This window comes from Rattus norvegicus, chromosome 12 (assembly GCF_036323735.1).
Source record: "Rattus norvegicus strain BN/NHsdMcwi chromosome 12, GRCr8, whole genome shotgun sequence".
Classification (NCBI taxonomy): Eukaryota; Metazoa; Chordata; class Mammalia; order Rodentia; family Muridae; genus Rattus; species Rattus norvegicus.
In genome coordinates this window covers 46,938,889-46,965,716 of record NC_086030.1, presented here as the reverse complement: position 1 = coordinate 46,965,716, position 26,828 = coordinate 46,938,889, and the positions used below count along the sequence as shown (strand labels likewise).

Genomic DNA, 26,828 nt, shown 5'->3' with positions numbered 1-26,828 from the left:
CTGGAACTGGGAACCGAACCCAGGGCCTTGCGCTTCCTAGGCAAGTGCTCTACCACTGAGCTAAATCTCCAACCCCAACTCACCGACTTCTAAGTGCTCCATTTGCCTGAACATTTATTTGTCCTGTCTTACCCCAGCGTCTGTAATGAGCAGACGGCAGGATTGCCTAGAGGACAGCCTTTGGAATCGGATCTGAGAAAACCTAAGCTGTGACCATTTTCAAGTTGGTCAACTTTGAGTTCCAAGTTATAAGATTATCTTTTTTTTTTCTTAAAGTATATAAAGGCAGGTTTATTGGGACGCTGCTCTCAGGCAGGCAAGTTTACTGACCCCAAGGATTGAGGCCAGGGGAGTCGCCATGGGAGAGGGGAGCAGACGGGCGCACTAGGAGAGAAAGAAGAGGAGAGAGAAAGGCAGAGAGACCAAAATGTCTGGATTATATAGGGAGGAGTGTGTGTGGGGGGGATAAGATTATCTTTTAAGTCACATTTAGTGTGTGTGTGCCACCACACGAGGTCAGGGGATAACTTTCAGAAGTTGGATCTCTGGGTTGGGGATTTAGCTCAGTGGTAGAGCGCTTGCCTAGCAAGCGCAAGGCCCTGGGTTCGGTCCCCAGCCCGGGGGGGGGGGGGGGAAGGAGCAGAAGTTGGATCTCTCCTTCCGCCATTCGATACCCAGGCATCAAACTCAGGCAGTCAGGCTTGAGGGCAAGTATCCTCCCACACTGAGCCATCTTGCCAGCTCAGCTTCTAATTCTTCGGTGAAGGAAAACAGCTTCCTCATATCTAGTGGCAGGGATTATATTACAGTCTCTGAAGACCTGCTCCAGGTACAATAAATGGTAGTTGCTGCTGTTGCACAGTGAGGCGTCACCCCGTGCCAAGCATCCTAGACACGCGAGCCTGCTCGCTCCACACCAGCTCTGAGGTAAGAACTGTTTCCTCATACCCAGAGGAGGAAGATGAAGTCGGAGAAGTGAGGTCCCTCACCTAAAGTCCCACGTTAGGAAATGACAGATCCTCACCCTTGAATCTATGTGGCCCTTATGGTAGGTGAGAGCTTCCCACATTTCTAGACATTCAGACTCGGGTTTGAGAAGACAAATCTGTCCTTAAAGATTCAAAGTGTCCTCAGCCCTGGTAATGGCTCCCTAAATATGCATTAGCTAGATGACTGGACGGAGGCACCAGAAGATGATCTGTCTTCTCTTTTGGGGAGGTGGTGGTTACAGGAATTGGTGCGGGCTAAGCTAGGGCCGGAACTGAGCTACATGCCGGTCTCAGAGTGGATCATGCTGACGAATCCAGGACCATCTCCTTAGCTGTGAGTACTCCCGCACTTGACTCAGTCCTTGGCTATCCTGATCTTCTTGGACTGAGGCCTTTCACCTTTGGCCAACAGGCTTCCTTCCCTAGGGCCCTGGAAAGCAATTTCAGGTTGCCACATCAGGTAAAGCAGTGGCTCTCACCCTTCCTAACGCCGCAACTCTTTTTTTTTTTCTTTTTTTCGGAGCTGGGGACCGAACCCAGGGCCTTGCGTTTGCTAGGCAAGCACTCTACCGCTGAGCTAAATCCTCAACCCCTACGCCGCAACTCTTTAATACAGTTCCTTGTGTTGTGCTGATCCTGGCCATAAAATTGTTTCATGCTACTTCATAACTGATTTTGATACTGTTAGAACTGTAACGTAAGTATCTGAGATGCAGGATGTCTGTTATGTGACTCCTGAGAAAGGGGTCGAGACACACAGGCTAGGAGCCACTGAGGCAAACAGATTCCTCACGCACCATACCTGGCAGCTGTTGCTATTCTCAAAGTCACCAGAGAGGATAGCAGCCTGCCCTGCCCTCCACCCACTGTTCCCGCAGAGGCCCTGTTCCCAGCCCTCTGCAGCCAGTTACCCTTCAAGCTCTGTGAGCTCTGGAGCCCTTTGTTGGATCAAGAATTCCTTGACCAACCTAACAGCTCACTCCTCCCTAACCTAAAGAAAGTATAAAGTGACCTTGTGGTTCAGAGTTGACTCAGAATCACTTCCCAGAAAGGACAGGCCTCACGGGAGAGATTGCAAGGTCTGGCTGTGACAAAGGCATGTTGGTATGTAGAGGCTGGTACCAGCCTGGGGCTGGCATGGAGCTGAGCTTTGGGGCCGAGGACTATGCTGCAGTGCAGGACTGAGACTAAGACAGTTCAAGGAAGAAGAGCCTCCCTACCAGCCACGAGGTATGCCCCAGCCTTATACGGAAGAGTAAGTAGATGGACTGCTCTCCATGGGGCAAGTCAGGCATATGCAGCGATACTAATAGGCCCCTCAGGTCCCGTCAGTGGGCAGAGCAGCCAGCCCACAGTAGATGTGAAAAAGACAGACTGAAAACAGCCTTGGGTGTACATCCCAACGAGGCTTCCTCTACTAAGTTCTTTTTTTTTTTTTTTTTTTTTTCCGGAGCTGGGAACCGAACCCAGGGCCTTGCGTTTGCTAGGCAAGCGCTCTACCACTGAGCTAAATCCCCAACCCCTCTACTAAGTTCTATAGCAAGCTAGTCTGTTTCTCTGCTCCCCACATTCTTTAAAGGAACCGTGCTGGGGGAGGGAGACTGCCCATTTAGGAGTCGTGAGGACCTGCATTCGGATCCCCCAGCAGCTTTATAAACTCAGACACAAGTAAATCAGCCCTGGGGAGGCAGAGCTATGCAGATCCTTAGAGCTGGTTGACCAGGTAGCCCAGTAAAATCGATAAACTACGAGTTCAGTGAGAAATCTTCTCTCAAAAGGAAAAAGTGGAGAAGGGCCAGGCTTTAGCTCAGAGGTAGAACACTTGCCTAGCAAGTACGGTTCCCTGGGTTTGGTCCTCAGCTCAAAACAAACCATGTGCACACAGATAGGATTTTATTTCTCAGGATCTCACTCTATACCTCTGGCTGTCCTGGAACTCACTGGGTAGACCGGGTTGGCCTTGAACTCCAAAGATCCATCTGCCTCTACTGCCCTGGTGCTGGGAGTAAGAGAGTGTGCCTCTATGCCTGGCTAGGAAAAAAGTCTTAAAGCCAGGCATGGTAGATGACAGAAACCCTAGCACTGAAGGTGGAGAGAAAAGGATCAGGAGTTCAAGGACAGTCTGAGCTATGTGAAACCTGTCTCAAAAATCACTTCGCAGGATGTGGACTGAGTCTGAATGTCTCTGACCGTTAGAGATCTCACACTCCCCCCCCCTCCGCCCCACCCCCCACAAGCTACAGAGCAGGCAGGCCACTCCAGTTTAACTTCTGTTGCTGAGATGAAGATACAAGTTATCAGAAATGGAGCATTCATCTTATAGTTCCAGGGAATCAAGGCAGAACTTGAAGTGGTCACATCAAATCTACAGTCCAGAGCAGAGAGAAGTGTGTACACAACTGCTTGGGTAACTTTCCGCTTGATCCCTCAGGGCTCAGCGGAAGCCCCCTGCATAGGGAATGGTATTGCCCAGAGTAGGCTGGGTCCTCTCACTTAGACAATGCCCAGGTCATATCAACTCCAGTACTGACTGTGGAAAGGACCTGTTGTCTCCCCAAGTGCCTGGGGACCCAGAGGACCTAATAGGTGACCTCAGTATTACTCTGTAATTATATGCAAAGTGGTCCTTATTCACCCTAATTATTCCACGACTGTAAACAAAGGAAGAGGTACTTGGAGTTTGATTCCAGCATCTTTTATTCTGACTCACTGAGAGACAATCTGACTAAAATTTAATAGTTCCTAAGACCTTCAATTGGAATGACTGGGGTGTGTCTAGAGAGAACTTGGTACCTGCACTATTCTCTGTGCTGCAGAAATGCAAGAGAGCTCTGGACATGGTGGCTGGTGCCTCCACCGCAGCACCCGGAAGCTCAGACAGGAAGAGGATCCATACATTTGAAGTGAACCCGGACTACAGAGGCGACCCTTAAAACGACAGAGGGGGGGCTGGGGATTTAGCTCAGTGTTAGAGCGCTTACCTAGGAAGCACAAGGCCCTGGGTTCGGTCCCCAGCTCCGGAAAAAAAAAAAAAAAAAAAAAAAAAAAAAAAAAAAAAAAAACGACAGAGGGGAAATAAAGGGATTGATAAGGTGCGTTGTAGCATGTTTGAGGCCCTGGGAAGCAAAAACTCTTCCCTCCAACTCGTATTTTAGTAGAATATAGACAATAAAAACATACAGACTCGGAGCTAGAGAGATGGCTAGGCTGCTCTTCCGGAGTTCAGTTCCCAGCACCTGCATGGTGGTTCACAACCATCTGTGATGGGGAATAATGGCCTCTTCTGGCATGCAAACATACCTGCAGATAGAGCACTCTTACATAAAACACATACATTTAAAAGGCAAACCAAAACAGGCTCAGGGCTGGAGAGACAGCTCAGTGGGTAAAGTCACATACTCCTCTTGCAGAAGATCTGAGTTCGGTTCCCAGCAGTTACACCAGGTGGCTCACAACCGCCTACATCTCCAGCGTCAGGGGCTCCGATGCTCTCGTCGCCTCTGCAGTCACCCGTACATGCGGGTACCCCACAACCCAAACGGGTACATAATAGAGTGAGGGTGTGAGAGAGGTAGAGGCAGGAGCTCAAGGTCAACTGTACAGGCTTTGGGGCCATCCAGCCTGAGCTAACAAAACCAGAGGTGACGAAGGCTTGGAGCAGGGCAGCAGTGACGACTGGGGTGAGCGGTGGTTATCCTCTGGCTGTCCTCTGAAGGTGGAGCTGGCTGCTGATAAGCTCCCGTGTGTACAGAATGCAATGGAAGCACATCGAAGATTCCATCTGGTCGTGCCGGTTCACACCTGTCGTCCGGCTGCTAGGAGAGGGCAAGGGCCTCGCTCGTGCCCATTGATGAGTGCGAGACTAGCCCGGGCACCCTAGTAAAAGCCTATCCCCAAGATTGCCTCAGCCCCGAGGCCCGGAGCAATAAGGAACCAAGATGGGGAAGGCTAGCAGAAGAAACTGTTGTGCTGTGCTAAGTCTGACACACTGCTTAGATCTCCATGGTAAGTGTCGGGTGTGCAATTGGATGTGTGAGTCCTGGTGAGTGCAGGCCAGAGCTGTAATCTGAGGAGTCACCAGCTTACGGGTGACATTTAAAGCCCCGGGCTTGGATGAGGTCACCGCCAAGGGAGGGGTCCGTGTAGACAGAGGACATGCTGCTGAGTCAGTATCCCCTGTTAGCTCAGGCGAAGCCACGAGCAAGTGCAGGGATACGGCCGAACTTCATTTGGTACCTGTCCAAAAGAAACCCCATTCTTTTCTGGTTCCTCCCTCCCTGCCTAAGTGCCATCGTATCAGGATGACGGTAACTCTGGTTGGTCTCAACTCACTACGTAGACTAGGCTGGCCTCCAACTCACAGGCACCCTCCTGTCTCAACATGCATGCGTGACAGCCCTCGTGAAGAGGTCAGACAACTCGAGTGATTTGGTTCTCTTTTTAACCATGAGGAAGCTGGCGGTGAACTCCAGACATCAGGTCAGGTAGCCAGTACCTCCGTGATCTCTCAGTCCAGGGCCTTTGACTCCCTTCCTCCCTCCCTGCCTCCTCACTGCGGCAGTTACCTGCCTGCAACACCACACCCAGCTCCATTCATTCTTTCCAGCATCTCTTAAGCACTTGGCTGGTATAAACTACCCACCTCGGCATCCAGAGCCTGAAAGGACAAGACAGGGCAGTTCCTTCCCTAGGGAGGGACCAGCAACTGAATGTAGGTGTGACCGGATGTGGTCAGCTTTGAGGGAGGCAGTGAAGGAGAGAAGAGGCCGGACTAAAGCCCCACCCTGGGAGGTAAGGCTGCTGTAGGAAGTCTCTCCTGAGAAGGAATCGAAGGCAGACCAGGCTGAGGGGGCTGGCAGACAGAGAGCCCTGAGTACTGAACAGCAGATCCGAAGGCCTGAAGGGGAAAGGAGGGGGCCAGCCAAATAAGCTGAATCACTCCCATGGGGCACAGTTTGAGAGAGGCAAAGACAGAGGGGTGGGCTTCAGTGGGACCCTGGGATCTCTCGAACCTGGATCAGAGATGTGGCCTCCATCCTGAACTACCAACCGTCCTGAGAACCCACAGCCATGAGAAGAGGAGACTGGGCCATCAGAGTCCAGGAGGGCAGCAACTATGCCATGAAGGGTCTCATTCTCTCAGTTCATACTGATGTTTACTTAATTTTTTTTTTCTTTTTGTGAACAGTCTTGCTCTCAGGCCTAAGCTATCCTAATCCTGGTAGCAATTTACCCCTTGGATGTTCTGAGGGAGGGTGAGCCATTCTGTCCTGCAGGGAACTCCTTAAAACTCAGCAAGTAACAACTCAAAGCTTTGGGAAATGCTTAAAACTGACACATCTCAAGTTCAAGGCCAGCCTGGTCCACAGAGTGAGTTCCAGGACAGCTAAGGCTACTCAGAGAAACCCTGTCTGGAAAAACTAGAAAATAAAAACAAAAGCTGTAAGGGTTGCTGAGAGAGACTCAGATGAGCTGAGCTCAGCTGGGTATAACAGGCTGACACCAACTGGGCTACCTGGGAAAAAAGGACCACCTTCCTGCTTGCCGGGCTGCCTGCAGAGCGCGCATCCGCACCAGGTTCCCAGCTCTGATGGGTTGTCTCAGCCCTGCTGGGAGGGGCTTCAGTGGTGCAGCTGTCCGAGTTGGTTCTGCTCCAGTAAAGCTCATTGGGTCACCAAGTTGGGCTTTGGCGAAGGTCTTCCTTCAGTCGTGGTTGACTCCCTATGGGGTGAGCTAGTGTTTGCTCATATCTCCCTGACAGCACTGTCACAAACCATCTCAAGCCAAGTGCTGTGCTTACAAATGCATGCCATGGTGCCCAGGAGTTTGTCCATCTTGAACATCTGTCTATAGAGTCCCAGTTCTCTCCAGAGGCAAGCAAGGGGGTACATGAAGCGGTCATGTCCTGGCACCCTCAAACTGTCATCTGGCCAGACCAAATGTCAGGATCACGAGGCAAGAATCTATAGATTTAGGAACATGAAGTAGAAACCTTGGAGGAACAACATTACCTCGCTCTTTAACGCTTAGCTCACTTTCATATACAACCCAGGCCCAGGGAATGACGCCGCCAAGAGTGGGCAGGATCTCCTATTCAAGACAACCAACATACCTGGTGCTAGCAAGAAGGCTCAGTGGTTAAGAGCATGAACTTGGGTTCCATTCTATAGTTGACACATGACTCTAAGTTCAGTTCCAGGGCATCTGATGCTGCCTTCTGTCCACTGCAGGATCCTGTGCTCTTGTAATGCTTATACATACATTCAAGCACACATACAAAATTAGCAGATATCTCTTTTTTTAAATTTTTACTTTATATATGTATTGGTGTTGCCTGCATGTATGTATGTATGTATGTATGTATGTATGTATGTATGTATGGCACTGCATCCACTGGCTTTAGAGGCAGCTCTGAGCTGTCTGATATGGGTGCTAGGAAGTGAATCACGTCTTCTAGAAAAACAGTGTTCTGAACCACTGAGCTCTCCAGCCTCATCCTTCGGCTCTCTCTCATCATGGCTTCAGGGGATGATGGGAGGTTCCGACTGAGCCATCCTAGCAGCCTGTAATTTGGAATGTTAGTTTGTTTTTGCAGTGTTAGGCGTTGAACCCGTAGCTTTGGGCACGCTGAGCAAGCAAGCCCTCCATACTGGCCGAGCTATGTCTGCACCTCTAAGATCGGGTCTTACCGAGCCCAGGATATAGAAGCTAGGTCCTCTGGCCTCCAAAGAGATGGGATTACAAGCTTATGCCACTACCCCCCCCCCCAGCTTTCTTGCTTTGGTTTTGTTATTTTAGAGACAAGGTTTTGCCGTGAAGTCACCGTGGTCCTGCCATAGCCTCCAAAGTGGCGGGAATACTCCCTCACCCCCCACCGCACCACTGTGTATGTTTAACACAATCTAGTATCAACAAAACGCCACAGAGAGCTGTGTTAAGATAGGGCATTTTAGAGAGGCCAACAGGCAAAACTACTCAGGGCAGTAAAGGAACAAAGCCTCCAGAGGCACAGGCTGAAAGGGAAATTATGGAGTGGGCCACACAGGTCTGCTCGCCTCTAACCTCACAAGGAGAGCTGGCTCAGGCAGATGGGGAGGTGGGAGGAAGAGGAGCAGAGAGGGAAAACAGCTGGTGCAGAGGCCCAGAAGGCACAGGCATCCGGCACAGCCTGGGGAGCCGAGAGGGAGGGAGGGGCAGGCAAGGGGGAAAGCTGTGGAGGCTCCTGAGTACCAAGGCAAGGGTCTGGTGATAGATGGGCCTCAGCAGGCAGCAGGCCCTGCCCCTAGCATCCAGCACAGTGCACAGGAGACTTCCATAAATATACATAAACATACGGAACATGTATTCACTTGTGCATGGTCTTTGTGAGGAGCACACACCAAGCCCTCTCTAGTGGGTCCTAAGGTTTCTTAACTTTTATTTATCTATATATTTTATGTATGAGTGCTCTGTCTGCATGTATACCTGCTTGCCAGAAGAGGACATCAAATTAAGGTTTCTTTCAGTTTGGAGTGGCTCACGGTTCTAATATGGCTACAGCACTGCGTTCCTGCTGCCTAGACTTTTGGTCAGTGCGATTTTGCTCTCCTTCTGACCTCTAACAATACTCTTTTGCTACTCACGGCTCCCTTCTGCAGACTCAGAGACCAGACTCCGTTCAGTCTCCTCCCACCTCCACACCTCCAGCCTGGCTGGCTTCAAGGCCCCTTCACAATCATCCCATTCAGAGACGCACAATAAACATTTGTATGGTAAAGGCAATGCACGTTGACTTCTACACTCAAGACTTACACATACATTCTAACCCAGCTGGCTTCTCATTTATGTTAGGCATTGCACCCTAAATTACATCTGTCTCTAAGTAACAACCATTACCCCACCTCCACCCTACGACTGCTTAGCCCCTGGGGCATCAGGCTATCTCCTGAGTCTCTCTTTGTTCCTGTTTTCTTTCTGTGGAAGCTTTTCCCTCTCCCCTCATTTCCTGCCTGACACCATCTGGTTGTTCTGGTCTCCATTTAGAAGCCACGCCCTCCAAAGAAGTCCTCCCTGACAGCTGCCTGCAGCCAGGCTGAAGACCTGCATACCCAGTGTTTCTTGTAAGGACTATTTGCTCCAGTTGACTTTCTAGTTGTCTGTGAAGGGGGTGAGGCCAGACAGCAGGCCTCAGCCAATGTTGTAAGCCCATCACGCAGCACTTGGCTCCCAGGCAGGCCATGGTGTGGCTCAATAAATGTTGAGTGAATGAACATATGTTGGATAGGCAAGAGATGGGGAAGCCACTCACATCCCAGATACCATAATCATACATGCTACAGAGCATTTGCCACACCTTCATGGAATGTTGCCATAGCGAGAGAAAGCTGAAACAAAAGCCAAACAATAAAAATGTAAATAAAAAAACAAACAAGCAAACAAGAAAAACCAACTAGGTCTCTCGCTGCCTAACTCCAGGGAATGTTAGTCAGTGTGACATTCACAAGAGCCCTGCACACCCATGTCATGTGCCTCCGGAAGAGGAGAACCAGCCAGTTAGTCTTAGCCACACACACAGCAATTCAGCCACTGTTCATATGTCCCTGACTTTCCGCTACCCGAGTGCGTGTATGTGCCTGTGTGTGCTCCCATGTTGCATGTGTGATGTGTGTCTCCTAAAAGCCTGGCTTTGGGTTAGCTTTTTAAAAAAAAAAAAAAAAAAAAAAAAGGTTTGTTTATTTTATGCGTACCCTGTAGCTGTCTTCAGACACACCAGAAGAGGGCATTGGACCCCATTACAGATGGTTGTGAGCCTCCATGTGGTTACTGGGAGTTGAACTCAGGACCTCTGGAAGAGCAGTCAGTGCTCTTAACTGCTGAGCCATCTCTCCAGCCCTCTCTCCCCTTTTTTTGCTTTCAAAATTCTAAAAGAGGGGCCAGCAAGATGTCCCAGTTGGTAAAGCCTTGTGCCACCAAGCCTGACCATCTGAGTTTGATCCCTGGCACCCACATGGCAGTGGGAAAGAACCCACTTCTACAAGTTGTCCTTTGATTTCCATGTTCAAGCCATTGCATGCCCATGGTAAACACATATAATACATTCGTTTTTAAAAAGTGTAGTTTTAAAACAACCTTCAGAGTAAGCAGAGACACAGCTCGATCGAGAGCACTCATATCCTCAGGGAGCCCCAGGTTTTATCCCTGGCACAGGATGAAACAGGTATGGTGGTGCAGGTCTGTAACCCTGGTGACGACACAGATGAAGGCAGGAGGATCAGAAGCTCTAAGGTGAATTCTGGGCCAGCCTGGGCTACTGAGTGACCCCCGTCTCAAACAAACGAACAACCCACCCGAGATGAGGCAGGGCTGGAGATATGACTGCAATGGAGAGCATTCAGCCCTCTTCCAGAGGCCCCAGGTTCCATTCCCAGTGCCCAAGTGGCAGTGCACAAGCATCCGTGACTTTAGTTCCAGGGGACATGACACCCTCCGATCTCCTGCACACTGGCACACACATACATGCAAACACCTATGCACATAAAATTAGCTAAGTACAATTAAGTTTCTTAACTCAGTTTCTCGATACCACTAGGCACGCTTCCTCTGTGTGTGCGCGCACGCGCCTGTGTGTGTGTGAGCATTTGTGCCTATGGAGGCCGGCAGTTGACTTTAGATACCTTCCATGTCATTCCTCACTTTACTTTTCGAAGCAGGAGCTCACACACTGGTCCGGACTGGCTGTCAGGCAAGCCCCAGGGCTCCTCTTCTCTGCCCCTGCCCAGTGTACCACATGTAAATTCTGAGAGGTCAGCCAGCTTGGCCGCTGAGCCATTTCTCTGTGTTCGCTCCCTTTTAGATGTGGGGATGACCCATGACCAACCACACGGGGCTCAGAACAGTTCAGTCACTGTGAGGTTCTAGGCTGGCGAGGCAGCTCACTCAATAGGATGCTTGCCGCGCAGTACAAAGCGCTGGGTTCAAACCCAGCATCCCTTAACCAGTCGTGGTGGCACACACCTGTAATCCCAGCACTTGGGAGGTGGAGACCCTAGGATCAGGGGTTCAAATTCAACCTCAAGTATCTATGGAGTTGGAGGCCAGCCTGAGTTGCGAGAGGACCAGGATCAGACATAACCGAATCAGTGAGGTGGCTCAGCGGGTAAGGGCTCTGAAGGCCCCTGCTGGGTGGGCACGGGGATATAAGTTCAATCCTTGGAGCCCACATAAAGGTAGAGGGAGACAAGCAACTGCATAATGGTGTCCTCCGACTGCCATGTGGGTTTAAAGAATAAAACCAATTTAAAATAAATAAAAAGGCTGGGCGTGGTGCCACAGGCTTTTAACCTCAGTGCTTGGGAGGCAAATGTGTCCTGTAAATGAGGCCACAGTTATTTATTGTCCATATCTGATCTAGGTAATGAGTTCTAGGCCAGCCAGAGTTATGCAGGGAGTCTCTGTCTAAAAAGTAAATAAAAGATGCCTTGGGGAAGGGGGACACCTTTAATCACAGCACTTGGGAGGCAGAGGTAGATGGATCTTTTCGAGTTCGAGCCCAGCCTCATCTACAGAGTGAGTTTCGGGACAGCTAGGAGTACACAGAGAAACCTTGTAGTGAAAAACCAAAATAAGCAAATAAAAGACAGGCATGGTGACCCATACTTTTAATCCCAGCAGTCTGGAGGCAGAAGCTGGTAGGTCTTTGTGAGCAACAAGCTAGTCTGGTCTACATCTTGAATTCAGTCGGGGATGGAGAGGTGGCTCAGTGGTTAAGAGCACTGACTGCTCTTCCAGAGGTCCTGAGTTCAATTCCCAGCAACCACGTGGTGGTTCACGACCATCTGTAATGAGATCTGATGTGTCTGAAGATGGTTTACTCACATGTATTAAATAAATAAATCCTTTAAAAAAAAAGAATTCCAGTCCAGGCTACATAGTGAGGCCCTATCTCAAATAAACATTAGGTATAGTGAAGACCCTGTCTTTAACAAATTAGCAAAAACAAGGCTCACAGCTGCTACAAATTCAGGACGCTCCTTGCTTAAAATAACCTCATACAAATGGAGGCGGGGCTCTCTCCCCACCTGTCTGGCCACATGCAAAGAAACTGCCCTTCCTTATCGCACAATAATTGAAAAACATCTTTTTTTTCTTTCTGCTGTCTCTTTAGAAAACACCAGAGGAGAATTATGTTCACAACAGACCGCAAACCTTCTTGAATTTTTCTCTCCCTTCTGTCTTCTCGTCCTCCCACACTTGGCACTTGTCTTCCTCAAACTGCCTGCTCCCCGTTCCTAACTCTCTCTAATCTCCTAATTTAGCTGCGCTGCTGGTTCTTCCCAGCCTCCTCTGCGTGGCTCATGGCTCATAAGTATGCAGCTCTCCAGAAATCAACGATTCCATCCCCCCTCAGTCAAACTCCGGACTTCATTCGTGCTAGGCAAGAGCTCTAGTACTGAGCTGCAGTCACAGACTCGTCTCACAAATGCACTGGAACTCGAGGTGACCGGACAGCAAGCCCTCTGGCTGTCCCAAGCAAAAACACATTCTAGTGACCCAGCCCACAACTCTCGGTGCTAGCCTAGACTCCAGGGTGACTCATTTTCCCACCAACTGTCTCCTTATCACTCGCTCCCCCTCCTGACTGCTGGGAGAAGTTCATGACTGAGCTTCACACAGAAGGAAACATTTTACTGAGATGCCAGAGGGGGCAGGAAAGAAGAAGGAAAAAAGAAAATTTTGAAGATATGATGCCTTTGGCATGCATTTAACTGGACACTGCCCTACTCTCTTATGGAAAGTACCTCATCGTTCACTGAGGTAATGTCTCCAGATGCACTCAAGGCTGGCTTCAAACACAAGCTCCTCTTCCTCAGCTTCCTGAATACTGGGATTCCAGGCATTCGACATTAAGCCCGACTCAGAACATGACTCCTAGCAGGCTTGGAAGGTCAACAGAGTTTCATTCTGAAGCCACTGATATCTAATGTAGTGTGTGTGTGTGTGTGTGTGTGTGTGTGTGTGTGTGTGTGCGATGTGCATGTGCATGTGTGCACCAGTGTATCTCCCTCCAGCCTGACCTGGAGTTCCCTACATAATCAAGGATGACTGTAAACTTCTGAGCAATCCCTCCCCATCTCCAGAGACTGCCGGTTTGAGCCATTGCACCCGGTTTCTGTGGTGCTGGGTCTTAAACTCAGGACCTTGTTTATGCTAGGTACGCACTGCAGGGTTCCATCTCGGCTGTCTCCCTGGCCCCTCTACCTGAGGTCTTTGGTTTTTTTTTTTTTTTGTTGTTGTTGTTGTTGTTTGTTTTGGGAGCAGGGTGGGGGTAGGGGTGGGCAAGAGCTCACCAACTGACTAGGACTGGCAAATCATCACGCTCAGCTCCCGAGAGTCTCTTATTTCCCAACAGCACCGGGGCCGGTGGGCTATCTCAAACCTGACTTGTACACACACAGGCGCTGGGGATATATACTCAGGTCATCCTGCTTTTGAGGCAAGAGTTTTACTGATTTGAGTCATCTCCCTGGCCCCGTCTGTTTGGAGACAGAATCTCAGGTATCCCAAGCTGAGCTTGAGATCCTGTCACATACTGAAATCGCAGGAGAGCGCTGCTATAGCTGGTTTCTGCAGGGTTTCGGACAGAATCAGGGTTCCCCATCACACGTGGGGCAAATGCTCTGCCAACTTAGCTACGTCCCCACCCCTTGGTTCTGTGGTTTTTTGTTTGTTTGTTTGTTTGTTTGTTTGTTTGTTTCCAGACTAGGTCTCAGTGGGCCTGGAACTGGCTGTGTTGTCCAAGTTGGCCTCAAACTAGAGATCATCTTGTCTCAGTGTGCTGGGATTACAGGCTCGTGCCTTGATTCATGGAATCTTTCTTTTTTTTTTTTTTTTTTTTCTTTTTTTTTTCTTTTTTTTTGGAGCTGGGGACCGAACCCGGAATCTTTCTTAATATCAGTATTGTCTCAGTTAGGGTTTTACTGCTGTGAGCAGACACCATGACCAAGGCAACTCTTATAAGGACAACATTTAACGGGGACTGGCTTGGTTCAGAGGTTCAGTCCATTATCATCAAGGCAGGAACATGGCAGCATCCAGGCAGGCATGGTGCAGAAGGAGCTGAGAGTTCTACATCTTTGCCTGAAGGCTGCTAGTGGAAAACTGACTTCTAGGCAGCTAGGATGAGGAGGGTCTTTTTTTTTCTTTTGTTTGTTTTTTTCTTTTTTTCGGAGCTGGGGACCGAACTCAGGGCCTTGCGCATGCTAGGCAAGCGCTCTGCCACTGAGCTAAATCCCCAACCCCGGGGATGAGGAGGGTCTTAAAGCCCACACCCACAGCAACACGCCCACTCCAACAAGGCCACACCCATTCCAACATACCTCCAAATAGTGCCACTCTCTGGGCCAAGCATATTCAAATCATGACAATTATATTATTGGAATGAGTATCAAACTTCCATATATATATATATGTATATATATAATTTTATTTTATTATATATTTTTGTGTGTTTGTTTGTGAGATAGGATCTTACATAAGCCAAGCTACCTTCTGCTCACTACATAGTTAAGAATTCCCAATCCTGGGGCTGGAGAGATGGCTCAGCGGTTAGAGCACTGACTGCTCTTCCAGAGGTCCTGAGTTCAAGTCCCAGCAACCACATGGTGGCTCACAACCATCTGTAATGGGATCTGGTGCCCTCTTCAGGTGTGTCTGAGACAGTGTACTTATATATAATAAATAAATCTTTAAAAAAAAAAAAAGAATTCCCAATCCTCCTGCCTCTACCTCTCAAGTGCTGGGACTACAGGCATGTGCTGTCACCCCTGATACTTCTCTAGACTCCCTGCATAGAGGGCCGCTGCGGTCAAGTGTGAGAGGCATGCCTAGTCACTGTCATTAAGTCGTGTAAGTGTGAATCTGCTTCCCGTCAAAGGGCGTGTGTTGTCTGCTGCCCTTCTACTTTTAGCCTTCCTTCCTCAGGTTCTCTGTTTCTTAGTCCAACTGAAAGAATAAAGATTTTAAACTATCCCCCACTGACCCTGCTGTGAGGACAAGTGCACCTCACAGCAAAGAATAACATAACATATTTTGGGGATGTAGTCTGGCTATAGCCACCACAAACCATCTGGCCTCGATAAGGCCTGACTCAACAGTCCTGAGAAAAATGAGAATTAGGGTCGGCTTGCCCCAGAAGCAGGGCGGCCTAGAGTTGAACTGAGCCCAAGTTACAAACCAATGAAATTGTTTTGTGTGACTGTTGCCAACTACCTATGTAATTTTCCCTATAAATCCCTTCCCCTAATTGGGCTTGGGGTCGACTCCTCTGTCTCCTGTGTGAGATATGTGTCGTCCCCAGAGCTCTGGTTCCTCAAATACACCTCTTGTTTATTACATCAAGATCAGTTTCTCGTGAGTTCTTGGGGGTTGCATCGTCTCGAGATTTGAGTGGGGGTCTTCCCCACCCCGGTGGTCTTTCACAACATCATCCATGCCTTAGACTACCTCCTGCGTCTCTATATCAGTTCGATTTTTGCCATCAATCTATCTTGCCCTGACAGACACCTCTCCCCTACAAATCCCCCGAGCCAGGAACCCACACTTCTTCTGCGGCCTCATCCCTGGTCCATTTCCAAGTCCTGGGATTTCTTATCCAGCCCTAAGGCACTGGTCACCTTCCAGCTTCCTGGGATGCTGAAATGGGAAGTCCCCAGGTTCAAGGCTAGCCTGAGCAATTTAACGAGATGCTGTCGTCAAACAGATGAAGGGACTGGAGAGATGGCTCAGCGGTTAGAGCACTGACTGCTCTTCCAGAGGTCCTGAGTTCCAAGTCCCAGCAACCACATGGTGGCTCACAACCATCTGTAATGAGATCCGATCCCCTCTTCTGGTGTGTCTGAAGACAGCTACAGTGTACTCATATATAATGAATAAATACATTCAAAAAGTGTGTGTGTGTGTGTGTGTGGTGTGTGTGTGTGTGTGTGTGATAGATTACCCCAACATACATGTGTAGGTCAGGCCAGAAACTGGTGGGAGCTGGTTCTTTCCTACCACCATGTGGGGTCCTAGGGAATAAATTCAAGTTGGCAGCGAATGCCTCCACCCACTGAACCATCTTGGCAGCCTAAGATCTATTTTTCGAAAGCTTATGCCTGTGTACTGTACATGTGTGTACATTTCTATGTATGTGCCCATGCATGTGGGTACATGTATGGACCGGTGTGTGGAGGCCGGAGATCGACCCTTTACCTTGTTCTTTCCTGACAGGCTCTCCCAGTGAACTCTGAGCTCGCTGACTAGCAAGACTGGCTGCCGGGGAGCCCTCCGGCCTGCCCATCTCTGCCTCAGCAGCAGCTTTCACTGTAGCTCTTCCCTTAGGCTCTAGAGATTGAACCTGGCTCTCTGCTTGCACGGCGACCATTTTACCAATGAAGTCACCTCTCCAGCCCCTCCCCCTAGGGTGTCTTAGACATGTTAGGCAGCACCCCAATGTGTTCTCCACTACAACAAGGACTTTAACTGACGGCTTAAGGGCAACCTCTTGGTAATAAAAACAAGGCCTAAATTATAGTTTGAATTCAGAAATGTTGAATAACTAGACAGATAAACGTTTCCCTGCCTACAGTCTGTGCCTCAGCGGAGTGTGAACACGCAGCCTCGATTTGGTCTGACTCGTGCTGGAATCTAAAAGTCAGAGTCTGGCTTACGGGAACGGAATCCGCCTTTATGTTCCACGCTGGGTCGCAACTGTCTCCTAACAACCTAGCTAATCCTGAGTAGTCTCTCCGCCTGGAGTCCCGTCAGCTGACTTGTCTCTCTCCCGAGGAGGCTGACCCGTTTTCTCCAATAGCAAAAGCAAACAAACAAACAAAAAAATATTTGTAAGTAATAACTACCTAGAAATGATAAATTGAGAAACATATTAATACATCTAAGCATGTTCTGAAAAAAAAAATCTCGGTTTTGAATGCCTTTTTTTTGGAGACAGTATTTCACTGTGTACCGTTGGCTGGCCTTGAACGCACTACATAGACCTGTCGGGCCTTGAACTCATGACAGAAACCCATCAGGCCTTGAACTCACTATGTAACCCACTTGCCTCTACTTCCCAAGCGTGAAATTAAGGATGCATGTCAAAGGCCTTTAAAACACACCCAGATTCAAGATCCCCTCTGGCCAGGCATCTTTCCTGCTTGTCTTCCCGGCCCTGAGAAGAGCAGTCAGAAGCATTATATATGTTCCAGACACAGCGACACGCAAGTTAGATTTGAGAGACCACTTATCCCGTTTTATTCTACTTATAAGCCGAGTGCAGGCTAATTACAGTTCGGTAAACACAGGAAAAGTACAGAAATAGAGGATCGTTGCCACGAGCAGATGTCTTGTCCAAATATAGGAGAGAAAAGGCAAAGAGGTAGTTCCACGAACATTTGGAAGATTTTCCTGCTCCCTTTTTATATTTTAGCACTCAGTTAGGTTTTTGTTTTGTTTTGCTGACGCAGGCTGGGTTGCCCTCAGCCGCCGCCGTGTGCTGCTGAAGGTGAACCTTCTCCGCCCACATCCCCAGGGTCAGGAGCACAGGTGGGCAAAGACCTTCACATTGCTTTGAAAAGTTTCTATGCTTTTGGGGGAGGGGGGTTAGAAGCAATACCTAGTTACATATATTTTTTTTTTTTTTTTTTTATGTATGTGAGTACTCTGTAGCTGTCTTCAGACGCACCAGAAGAGGGCATCGGATCCCATTACAGATGGTCGTGAGCCACCATGTGGTTGCTGGGAATTGAACTCAGGACCTCTGGAAGAACAGTCGGTGCTCTTAACCGCTGAGCCATCTCTCCAGCCCCAGAAAGTATTTTAACAAGTATATTTTGAGCTTTATCGCTCACTTATTCTGGCAATACTGGAGATGGCACCTAGAGCCTCGGGCACAGCTGGCAAGCACGTTGTATTTGGAATGAAGCCTCCAAGCTGCATTTGTATAGGTAACTGGTTAACAGGTTCCTTTAACAGATTAGTAAGAGATCAACAACAGGATAGATTACCTTCAGAGTACATATGTGGATACAGCTCTAAACACCATTTAAATTTATTTCAGTTAACTGGGAGGTGGTGGCCCATGCCTTTAATCCCGGAGCTCAGGAGGCAGAGGCAGGCAGATTTCTGTGAGTTCAACGCCAGCCTGGTCTACGGAGTGAGTCCCAGGACAGCCAGGGCTACACAGAGAAATCCTGTCTTGACAAAGCACTAAACAAAAACACAAATATACTTCAATTATAACTAAATTATTATGACGTCGGTACATCAAAAACATGAATTAACGACTGTATAACAGTCCATGATATTGTGCCGATTCGTTGACTCCGTGTTACCAGGAGTTTAATGGGAAAGATTTTTCAGGACTTCCTTTATTTTGTGGGATGAGTGTGTTGCTGAATGTGTGCACATGTCCCGAGCTCATGCCTGCTTCCCAGGCAGGGTGGTCAAGACAGGTTGCTGGATTCCCTGAACTGAGTTAGGATGGCCGTTAGCCACCGTGTGTGTGCTGGGAGCAGAACCCAGGTCTTCTGCAAGAGGAATAAGTGCTCTCAATGCTTAACCAGGCCTCCAGCCCAGAACTTTTATTATTTTTTTAAAAAAGATTTATTTATTTATTCTTTTTTTTTTTGGTTCTTTTTTTCGGAGCTGGGGACCGAACCCAGGGCCTTGTGCTTCCTAGGCAAGCGCTCTACCACTGAGCTAAATCCCCAACCCCTTATTTATTTATTCTATATGAGTACACTGTAGCTGTCTTCAGACACACCAGAAGACAGCATCAGATCCCATTACGGATGGTTGTGAGCCACCGTATGGATGTTGAGAATTGAACTCAGGACCTCTGGAAGAGCAGTCAGTGCTCTTAACCACTGAGCCATCTCAAGCCCAGAACTTTTATTATTTTCTAAGAAATTATTTCTCTTTCTGGTTTGTTTTTGAGACAGGTTTTCTCTGTGCATCCTTGGCTGTCCTGAAATTAGCTCTGTAGACTGGGCTGCCTTTGAACTGCCCCTCCCCCCCTTTAACTGCACAGAATACAGGATGAACATAAACATACACAATTTGAGGCTTTTTGTTTTTAAAGATGTATTTATTATATCTTCATTGGTGTCTTTGCCTGCACATATGCCTGTTTGAGGGTGTCGACCACCTGGAACTGGAGTGACAGACAGCTCTAGGCTGCCGTTTGAGGGCTGGGTATTGAACTCCAGTCCTCTGGAAGAGCAGCCAGGGCTCTTAATCACTGGAGCCATCTCTCCAGCTCTTGGACATACAGTTTTATGGTGTAGCCCTAGGCTGGGATCCAAAATGTTACAGAGAACAGTTGAAACAACATCAGGGTGAACACATACTGCCGAGGGTTACAGCTAACTGTCATCTTGCTATCTTTGCCTTATATCCCTCCAGGCATCTAGGTTTGAGTAATTTTTCAAGACAGGATGTAGCCCAGGTTAGCCTAGAATTTTCAAGTCTCTCACCTTAGCCTCTAGAGAGTGAGATTACCTGCATGCATCATCGCCACTTTTTTTTTGAGGTTGGTCTCAAAAAAAAAAAAGCACAAATAGGCAAACTCTACAATGATGGCTGTGGTAATATTATGAAACATTATATGCTTATTCTCCACAGATTTCTCTTTTCTCTCTTTGAGACCGGCAGCTAAGCTTCAGACCTCGAGAATCCGCTATGGTGCCTGTTTAACAAATCAAAGCAGACCTGGTCTCTAGGTCAGTCCGCCCTCACCCCCCCCCCCCCCCCCCCCGCTTCCTTCAGTCCTTAACTGTTACCCGGCTTGACTCGTATACCCCGCCCTCCAGGCTAGGGGCTAGGCTGCCTTTCCCCTAGAGGCTCTTCCCTATATAATCCAGACATTTTTATTACCTTCCTCTTCTTGTACCTTCTGGCCTCCAGCCTGCTGCACCGTTTCCCCTCTCCCTCCCGCCTCTCCTCACAGGGCCCGGTTCAGCCTGGTCAAGTCCACTCTGGACTCTCCCAGATGTGCCCCCCTCAGAGTATGCTCTCCCACGTATCTACAATAAACCTTCTCCGCTATACCTAGGAGCAGTCGTGTTCGTTCCTTTTATTTCCCTATATAAACCAGGTTGGCCTTGAACTCATGGACATCCTCCTGTCTCTGTTCGGAGTGCTAGAACGAAAGGTTTGCACCACCACGCTCGGTTCTCCATAAACGCGACAATCCACTCGGCCTTACACCTCGGGTCTAAGGAAAGGACTACTGACCTGGGACTGAGGGCCAGCGCTAGGCAGTCTGAGGGTTTCTGTGGGGTTGGCATCCTTTTCCTCAGGCGCCCCCTCACAGAAGGACAGTCGCACGCCCAAGCGGGCTCAGTGCCCTGCCAGCCGAGGCGGCGCTGGGGTCGCACCGCCCGGACCTTCCACTCGCACCCCTTGGGAGACTGGCCCTTGCGCACGCGCACCTCGCGGCCCCTGCCCCTTTAAGATAGCTTTAAAGTCCTCCGACCCCTGCAGCTTCCGCGCAGCGCTCCCACAGTGCAGTGCGGCTGAGCGCCTCGGAGCCCGCGGGGGAGCAGCGGCAAGGGGGGAGAAACCCGGGCTGAGGAGGCGGCTGCGGGAAGTGGGCTGCGGCGGGCCCGCGGCGTCGGGTGGTGCGGATGTCGGGCTGGGCGGACGAGCGCGGCGGTGAGGGCGACGGGCGCATCTACGTGGGCAACCTTCCGACCGACGTGCGTGAGAAGGACCTCGAGGATCTGTTTTACAAGTACGGTCGCATCCGCGAGATTGAGCTCAAGAACCGGCACGGCCTCGTGCCCTTCGCCTTCGTGCGCTTCGAGGACCCGCGGTGAGGATCCCCGCGTCTCGCCCTCCTGCGGGCCGGCGCCGGGCCCGAGCCCCCTCCCCTCCTCCCCTCCCCCTGGCTCCCTCCCCTCCCCCTCCGGGCCCCGCTGACCACCCCTCGCGGCGCCCCGGGCTGGAGGAGGCGGCGGCGGCTTCTTTTCCTCAGCCTTTGCCTGTTGTCACTTCCTTCATTAGAGGGCCCCGACCCGCCAGACTTCCCTCGACGAGGGTTAAAAACCGGCACTTTCCCCTTCCTCGGTTTGGGAAGGCGCCCTAAGGAGAAGCGCCCCGAAAGGGGAGCGGCCCAGAGCTTGGGAGCCTCGGGTCCCAGGTACCCGCCCTGCAGAGGACTCGGCCTAAGGCGACATTCGTCCACCCCGCCCCCCCCGGGTCCTGGGCCCTCGCCGTTTCGGGGGAACACGCAACCGGCGGGGACTGGTTGCCTTTGGCGGCTGTAAAGGGGTGTCTGGAGCTGGTCCCCCACTTCGGCGCCCCGCTGAGCCTGGTTTCCTGTGGAAGGAATGGGATTGAACCGGCAGGGGGAGGGGGGGTGGGGCGCCGTCTGTGATTTCATCCCCGTCTGATGTGGGAGGTCCCTCCAGAAGTTAATTGTACCGGGGATGTGGGAGAGCTGGGTTCCCCCAAATGCGCGCCGAAGATTGGTCTTTGTGGTTGTGCAAAATGCTGTTGGCCCTCGGGCCGAAGAGGCCGGAGAGTAGGCTTTGGTTAGAAAAGCTCCGCACTGCCGTGGTCCCTGCCCCTGGTAAGGTCAGTAAGGACCTGTTCCCTGTCTTCTCAGCATCCTTGGGAGGAGAGCTTCATCTCTGCCTGCCGACCCGATGTGGTTCACGGTAGAAGTACTCCGCACTTCGATGGTTGAAGACTTACACAACTTTTTTTTTTTCTTTTTTTTCGGAGCTGGGGACCAAACCCAGGACCTTGCGCTTGCTATGCAAGCGTTCTACTACTGAGCTAAATCCCCAACCCCGACTTACACAACTTTTTGTTTTTGTTTTTGTTTTTTTTTTTTGTTGTTGTTGTTGTTGTTTTTTTTTTCGGAGCTGGGGACCGAACCCAGGGCCTTGCTTGCTAGGCAAGCTCTCTACCACTGAGCTAAATCCCCAACCCCGACTTACACAACTTTTATCCCTAAGCTTTTTTTTTTTTTTAAACAAACGAATGTGAGGAAATCGCGGCTCTAATTAACAGTGCCATTGTGTATTTCGAACAGTCAAAGTTCTGTGTCAAGTGCCATGCTGCGTAGTTAGCATTTTCAATATCCCGTGAAGCAGAGATTGCTGCCCGTATTTCCCAGATGAGGAGATTGCGATTGTGGTTAATGCAAGAGGTTAGTTAGTTGGTAGGTGTTTGTAGAGGAGCTAGGTAGGATTTGAACCCAGTTACTACTGCGCATTAATGTTACATGGTCATGGTTTGTGTTTTTCCTTTCGTCTTAGTAGAACTATATTCTGCTCAACTTGGGAAGTTTTAAAGGAAGTGCTTAAAATTTTTAGCGTCCTGCTTAGTCCATTCGATAACTCGGTTACATAGGCTTTTTTTTTCTCAATTAAGAGTTATAAAAAAAAGCTTCAACGGCTAACTCAAATTCTTTACATACAAATCTGCTTTTAGTCCTTAATACGCCTGACCCTTCGGGTCCATTATACATGCGCTCCAGCAGTCAACGCTGTCACTGTCGTGTTCCTTGATGCCTTTGCTGTCTGTTTTAGACACGGTCTTAGAGCTCTGACTGGCCGGAACTCGAAATCACAGAGATCCGCTTTCCTCTGGCTCCCATTGCTGGTGACGTGAGTCATGGAATCCAGCCTTGTTTACCTTTTTATTTTACTTTATTTTTTAAGATTTATTTGTGTGTGTGTGTGTGTGTGTGTGTGTGTGTGTGTGTGTGTGTATTACCTGTGTGTGTTTGCTCCACATGCATGCCTGTTGCCCAGGGAAGTCAGAACCATCATGTGGGTGATGGGACCAACAAGTGCTCTTGGCTGATGGGACATCCTCGGGCCCTCATTTCATTTGTCTTTTAAGTTTGCAGTGACTTTTTAAAGAATTATTTATTTATTTCATGTATATGAGTACACTCTAACTGTACTTCAGACACACCAGAAGAGGGCATCAGATCCCATTACAGATGGTTGTGAGCCACCATGTGGTTGCTGGGAATTGAACTCAGGACCTCTGGAAGAGCAGTGCTCCTAACCGCTGAGCCATCTCTCCAGCCCTGTAGTGACTTTTTGAGACGGTCTTTCTTTGTAGACCAGGGTGGTCTCAACTCCCTGCCTCAGCCTCCCCAGTGTGCCATCATACCTGGCTTCTCCCATAAGCTTTGTCTTGTGGGGAAGACTATTAAGGGGCCAATGCAGTTTTCAGCCTTCCTGTAAACAGTTCTCCATGTGGTGGTGACCTCCAGCCATAAAAGTATTTCCCTTGCGACTTCATAACTAAATTTGCTACTGCTGTTGGTAGTAATATATTTCGGAGATAAAGGTTTGCCAGAGGGGCCGACAGGTTGAGAACCACTGCTTTGGAGAAAATGCTTGTCATGTTTTGATAAATCCGGTTCATTGGCAAAACCAGTTATCTATCAACAATTATTTTTTTTTTTTTGTTTTTTTTTTTTTTGGTTCTTTTTTTCGGAGCTGGGGACCGAACCCAGGGCCTTGCGCTTCCTAGGTAAGCGCTCTACCACTGAGCTAAATCCCCAGCCCCTATCAACAATTATTTTAATCCTGTGGATCAGCCTCCCTGAAAGACTAATTCGTACGTGTATGGTCAACTGGTACGAATGGCATATGCACAGTGGAGGTCATAGGTCAGAAGGAGCACAGGATCCCCCTGAACCGGAGCTGCAGACGTTGAGAGCTGCTATGTAGGTGCTGAGAACCGAAGCCTGGTCCCTGGAAGAACAGTGAGCTCAGCAGGGGCGCCAGCTCCTGAGTCAGCTCTGTATAGCCACTCTGTTTATCTGCACTTCTCATCCCTGGAGAAAGACCCACGCGCCTGACAGCTGTAGTTGTGCCTTTGGGACGATGAGTTTGGTTTGCTGCCGTCTCATGTACACATCACATCTTTTGCTCATATTCAGACCCCTCCATTAACTGTCAAGTTGGTTTTCTTTTTGTTTGTATTTCCCAGTTTCTAAGTATATTTTGCACTTGAGAGTGTGTGCATGTCGTGGCTGAGCCATCTTGCTGTCCCAGCTGCAAAACTTTTGAATAGTGTGAAGGGCCCTCCCCCCTGAGCGGAGGTAGGGCAAGCTTGTGTCTAGTGTCCAACCTCCTGTTCCCGCCTTGCTCAGTTCCTCACGCCCTCCGTTGAGAAGTCACGCAGCCTCTTGGGCAGCACTAATTTCAGTCTTTTCCTTGCAGAGATGCTGAGGATGCCATCTATGGAAGAAACGGTTATGACTACGGCCAGTGTCGACTCCGGGTGGAATTCCCCAGGGCTTACGGAGGTCGGGGAGGGTGGCCCCGAGCCTCGAGGAACGGGCCTCCTACAAGACGATCAGATTTCCGAGTTCTTGTTTCAGGTATGTTCTCGCTGCATTCAACAAGGTGGTGTGTGCGTGCGCACTGCTTCAGTCTAGCGTCCAAGGAGTATTGGCCTAGTGCTGAGGATGTGGGACATGCTGGCCTCTCATAGCCAGTGCTCAGGGGCATTCAAAAGCTCAGTCCTGATTAGTCAAGGAGGCAGGTGTCCTACGACTGAAATCGTACAAGTAATGGAGCCCTTGTGGGACGGAAACCTATTTCTTCTTTTGTTTTGAAACCATCTCTACTCACACTGTAGACCATACTGACTTCAAACTTACAGAGATCCCCCTGCCTCTGCCTCCTGAGCACTGGGATTAAGGCGTGCACCACTGTGGCCTGATAAGCATGTTTTCTTAGAGCTTCTTACTGGTGAGAGGGCAAGGTGATGGGAGAGAGAGCATTGGCTCTAGAATTCTACAAATGTTTTCTCGGAAGTGTTCCTTCATAGACATCACAGGAGCAGATGCAGACAACATAGAAGCATGGGGGTTGTGGTGGAGGACATAGTGCTTTTCTTTATAACTGGTGTCAACAGAAGTTGTGTAAAATGCAGATTTCAGGTGTGTCTTTAAAATAGCAAGCCCGTGTTAAGATCCGAGGCCTCTACTGTTAGAGGGGAGTTGAGGGGCCTGAGTGGAGTGAAGTACATTGAGCCTGGCACCTTTTAAAGTGTGACTGTCCCACAGTCACAGTAGTGCCTAAGAGTGGTGGGATCTGTCTTCCTTTGTCCCTCTGTAACTGTTAACCCTAGGACTCTGTTCCCTCCTTCACGACGTCATACATTATCTTCTTTTCTCTCCATGCTGCTCTGAAATCCTGCTTAGAAAACTATTAGGAAATGACTGCGGCCCTGAGCTGTGAGCGGTAAACACAGCCTTTGAGAGCAGGAGCACATGTCCCTTTCATGACATCAGGTAGGGTTGTATGACTCCCAACTAGCTCTAGCATCTGAGTGTCCCCTCCCCCACTGTAGTGAGGAATGTTGGTGATCTCTTAACGAGGCACTCTGTGCTCTGTTGGCCATTCTCACTGTAAAAAAACAAACATGGATTCTTGGGCTGTTCCCTCAGCTACACTTGGCTTGTTTCAAAACTCATGTCTGGGGAACATACGTTCAGCAAGAAATACTTTGTACTAATAAATTTTATAATGGATGAAACCTGGACCTGGGTTTTGGGAGTGTTACACGGATTGTGAAGCACAGAGTGGTAAATTCTCAGAGGTTGTAAACCTGTGACAGGAGGATTTGTCTGCTTTGTTGGGAAGCTTTGGTCTCTGGACAATTAACGTGGACCGCTTCTCACGGTGGTTTACCGTATACTTCAGTATATTTCTCTGATTCTCTGCCCTTGTAAGGATTTGTGACTTGGGACCCCTTAAGGATTATGTGCTGTCAGAGCGTAGACCACCATAGGTATTTCCAGCGCTTAGCAGGGCAGTTAACATGGCTGAGGTCTCCTTTCTCTGCCCAGGGCTTCCTCCATCCGGCAGCTGGCAGGACCTGAAGGATCACATGCGCGAAGCTGGGGATGTCTGTTACGCAGACGTACAGAAGGACGGAATGGGGATGGTTGAATATTTGAGGAAAGAAGACATGGAATATGCTCTGCGGAAACTGGATGACACCAAATTCCGCTCTCACGAGGTGGGTTCGTGGCGCCTCTATTGAGTCTGATTCAGCAGTGGCCATGAGTGGTGCTTTTCCACTTGATGGTACCTTGAAGCCTGTCCACAGTGAACAGAGCGGAGGGGCTGCTCTGTATACATCCTCTGTTTGAGGTGGGGAGTACGGGTACCACCGTGTGTGTAACACTGGAAGTGTAGTGAGGCGACTGCCAGGGCCTTTGCTCATTACTGATTCTTCCCTTTTCCGTTTGCTTGGATTTCAGGGTGAGACTTCGTACATCCGGGTGTATCCTGAGAGGGGCACCAGCTATGGCTGCTCGAGGTCGCGGTCGGGGTCCAGGGGCCGTGACTCTCCATACCAAAGCCGGGGCTCGCCACACTACTTCTCTCCGTTCAGGCCCTACTGAGGAGGCGGCGGGAGGGCTCTCTTCAGGTTTTTTTGAAGAGCTGAGCTGCTTTGTGCTCAGTGTCTACATTCCAGATCGATAACTTAGTGTCTTAGGAAAGTCCTTAATTTCTCCTCCCCCCCCCTTTTTTTTTTCTTTTTTAAGGAGCTACGTAATTTCGACCAGAGCCACTGTGCTAGCAGGGACATGTTTTAGACTGCAGAGATAGAAGTCATGGCTTTGGTTCAGGGACAAGTTGTATATTTTTCACCCCTGATTATGGGACAGAGATCAGTGCTGCATCTTTATGGGCTGCTCTGCTCTGGACATCAGCAGCCACACGGCCGAGTCGCCCACTGTGTTTAGAAATATATTTTAAATGTTTAGTAATTGTGTGTAGTTGTCTTTGATTGAGTACATAGGTTTCATCTGACAGGCACTGACCAAAG

The 26,828-nt window shown here is 49.4% G+C and overlaps 2 protein-coding genes across 3 annotated transcripts in view; one reads left to right on the top strand and one right to left on the bottom strand.

Annotated features, from left to right (window-relative positions):
- Window positions 1–20,426, bottom strand: part of Dynll1 (dynein light chain LC8-type 1) — a 31,577-nt gene extending 11,151 nt beyond the window's left edge. The window contains exon 1 of the mRNA XM_063271606.1: window positions 20,241–20,426. The gene's annotated coding sequence lies outside the window, so the exon portion shown is untranslated. The remainder of the gene's footprint in view (window positions 1–20,240) is intronic.
- Window positions 20,427–20,503: 77 nt separating this feature from the next.
- Window positions 20,504–26,769, top strand: Srsf9 (serine and arginine rich splicing factor 9). 2 transcript variants are annotated; one of them, XR_010056379.1, is made up of 4 exons: window positions 20,504–20,820; window positions 24,203–24,363; window positions 25,192–25,281; window positions 25,840–25,976. XR_010056379.1 is itself a non-coding variant. In NM_001009255.1 (4 exons), exons 1-4 carry the CDS (start codon window positions 20,633–20,635, stop codon window positions 26,398–26,400), a joined length of 666 nt encoding a protein of 221 aa, NP_001009255.1. In that variant the 5' UTR covers window positions 20,570–20,632; the 3' UTR covers window positions 26,401–26,769. The 2 variants fall into 2 exon arrangements, 1 of the variants encoding a protein (NP_001009255.1); NM_001009255.1 differs by lacking the exon at window positions 25,192–25,281 and adding an exon at window positions 26,257–26,769 and having other exon boundaries at window positions 20,570–20,820; window positions 25,840–26,012.
- Window positions 26,770–26,828: the final 59 nt, after the last annotated feature.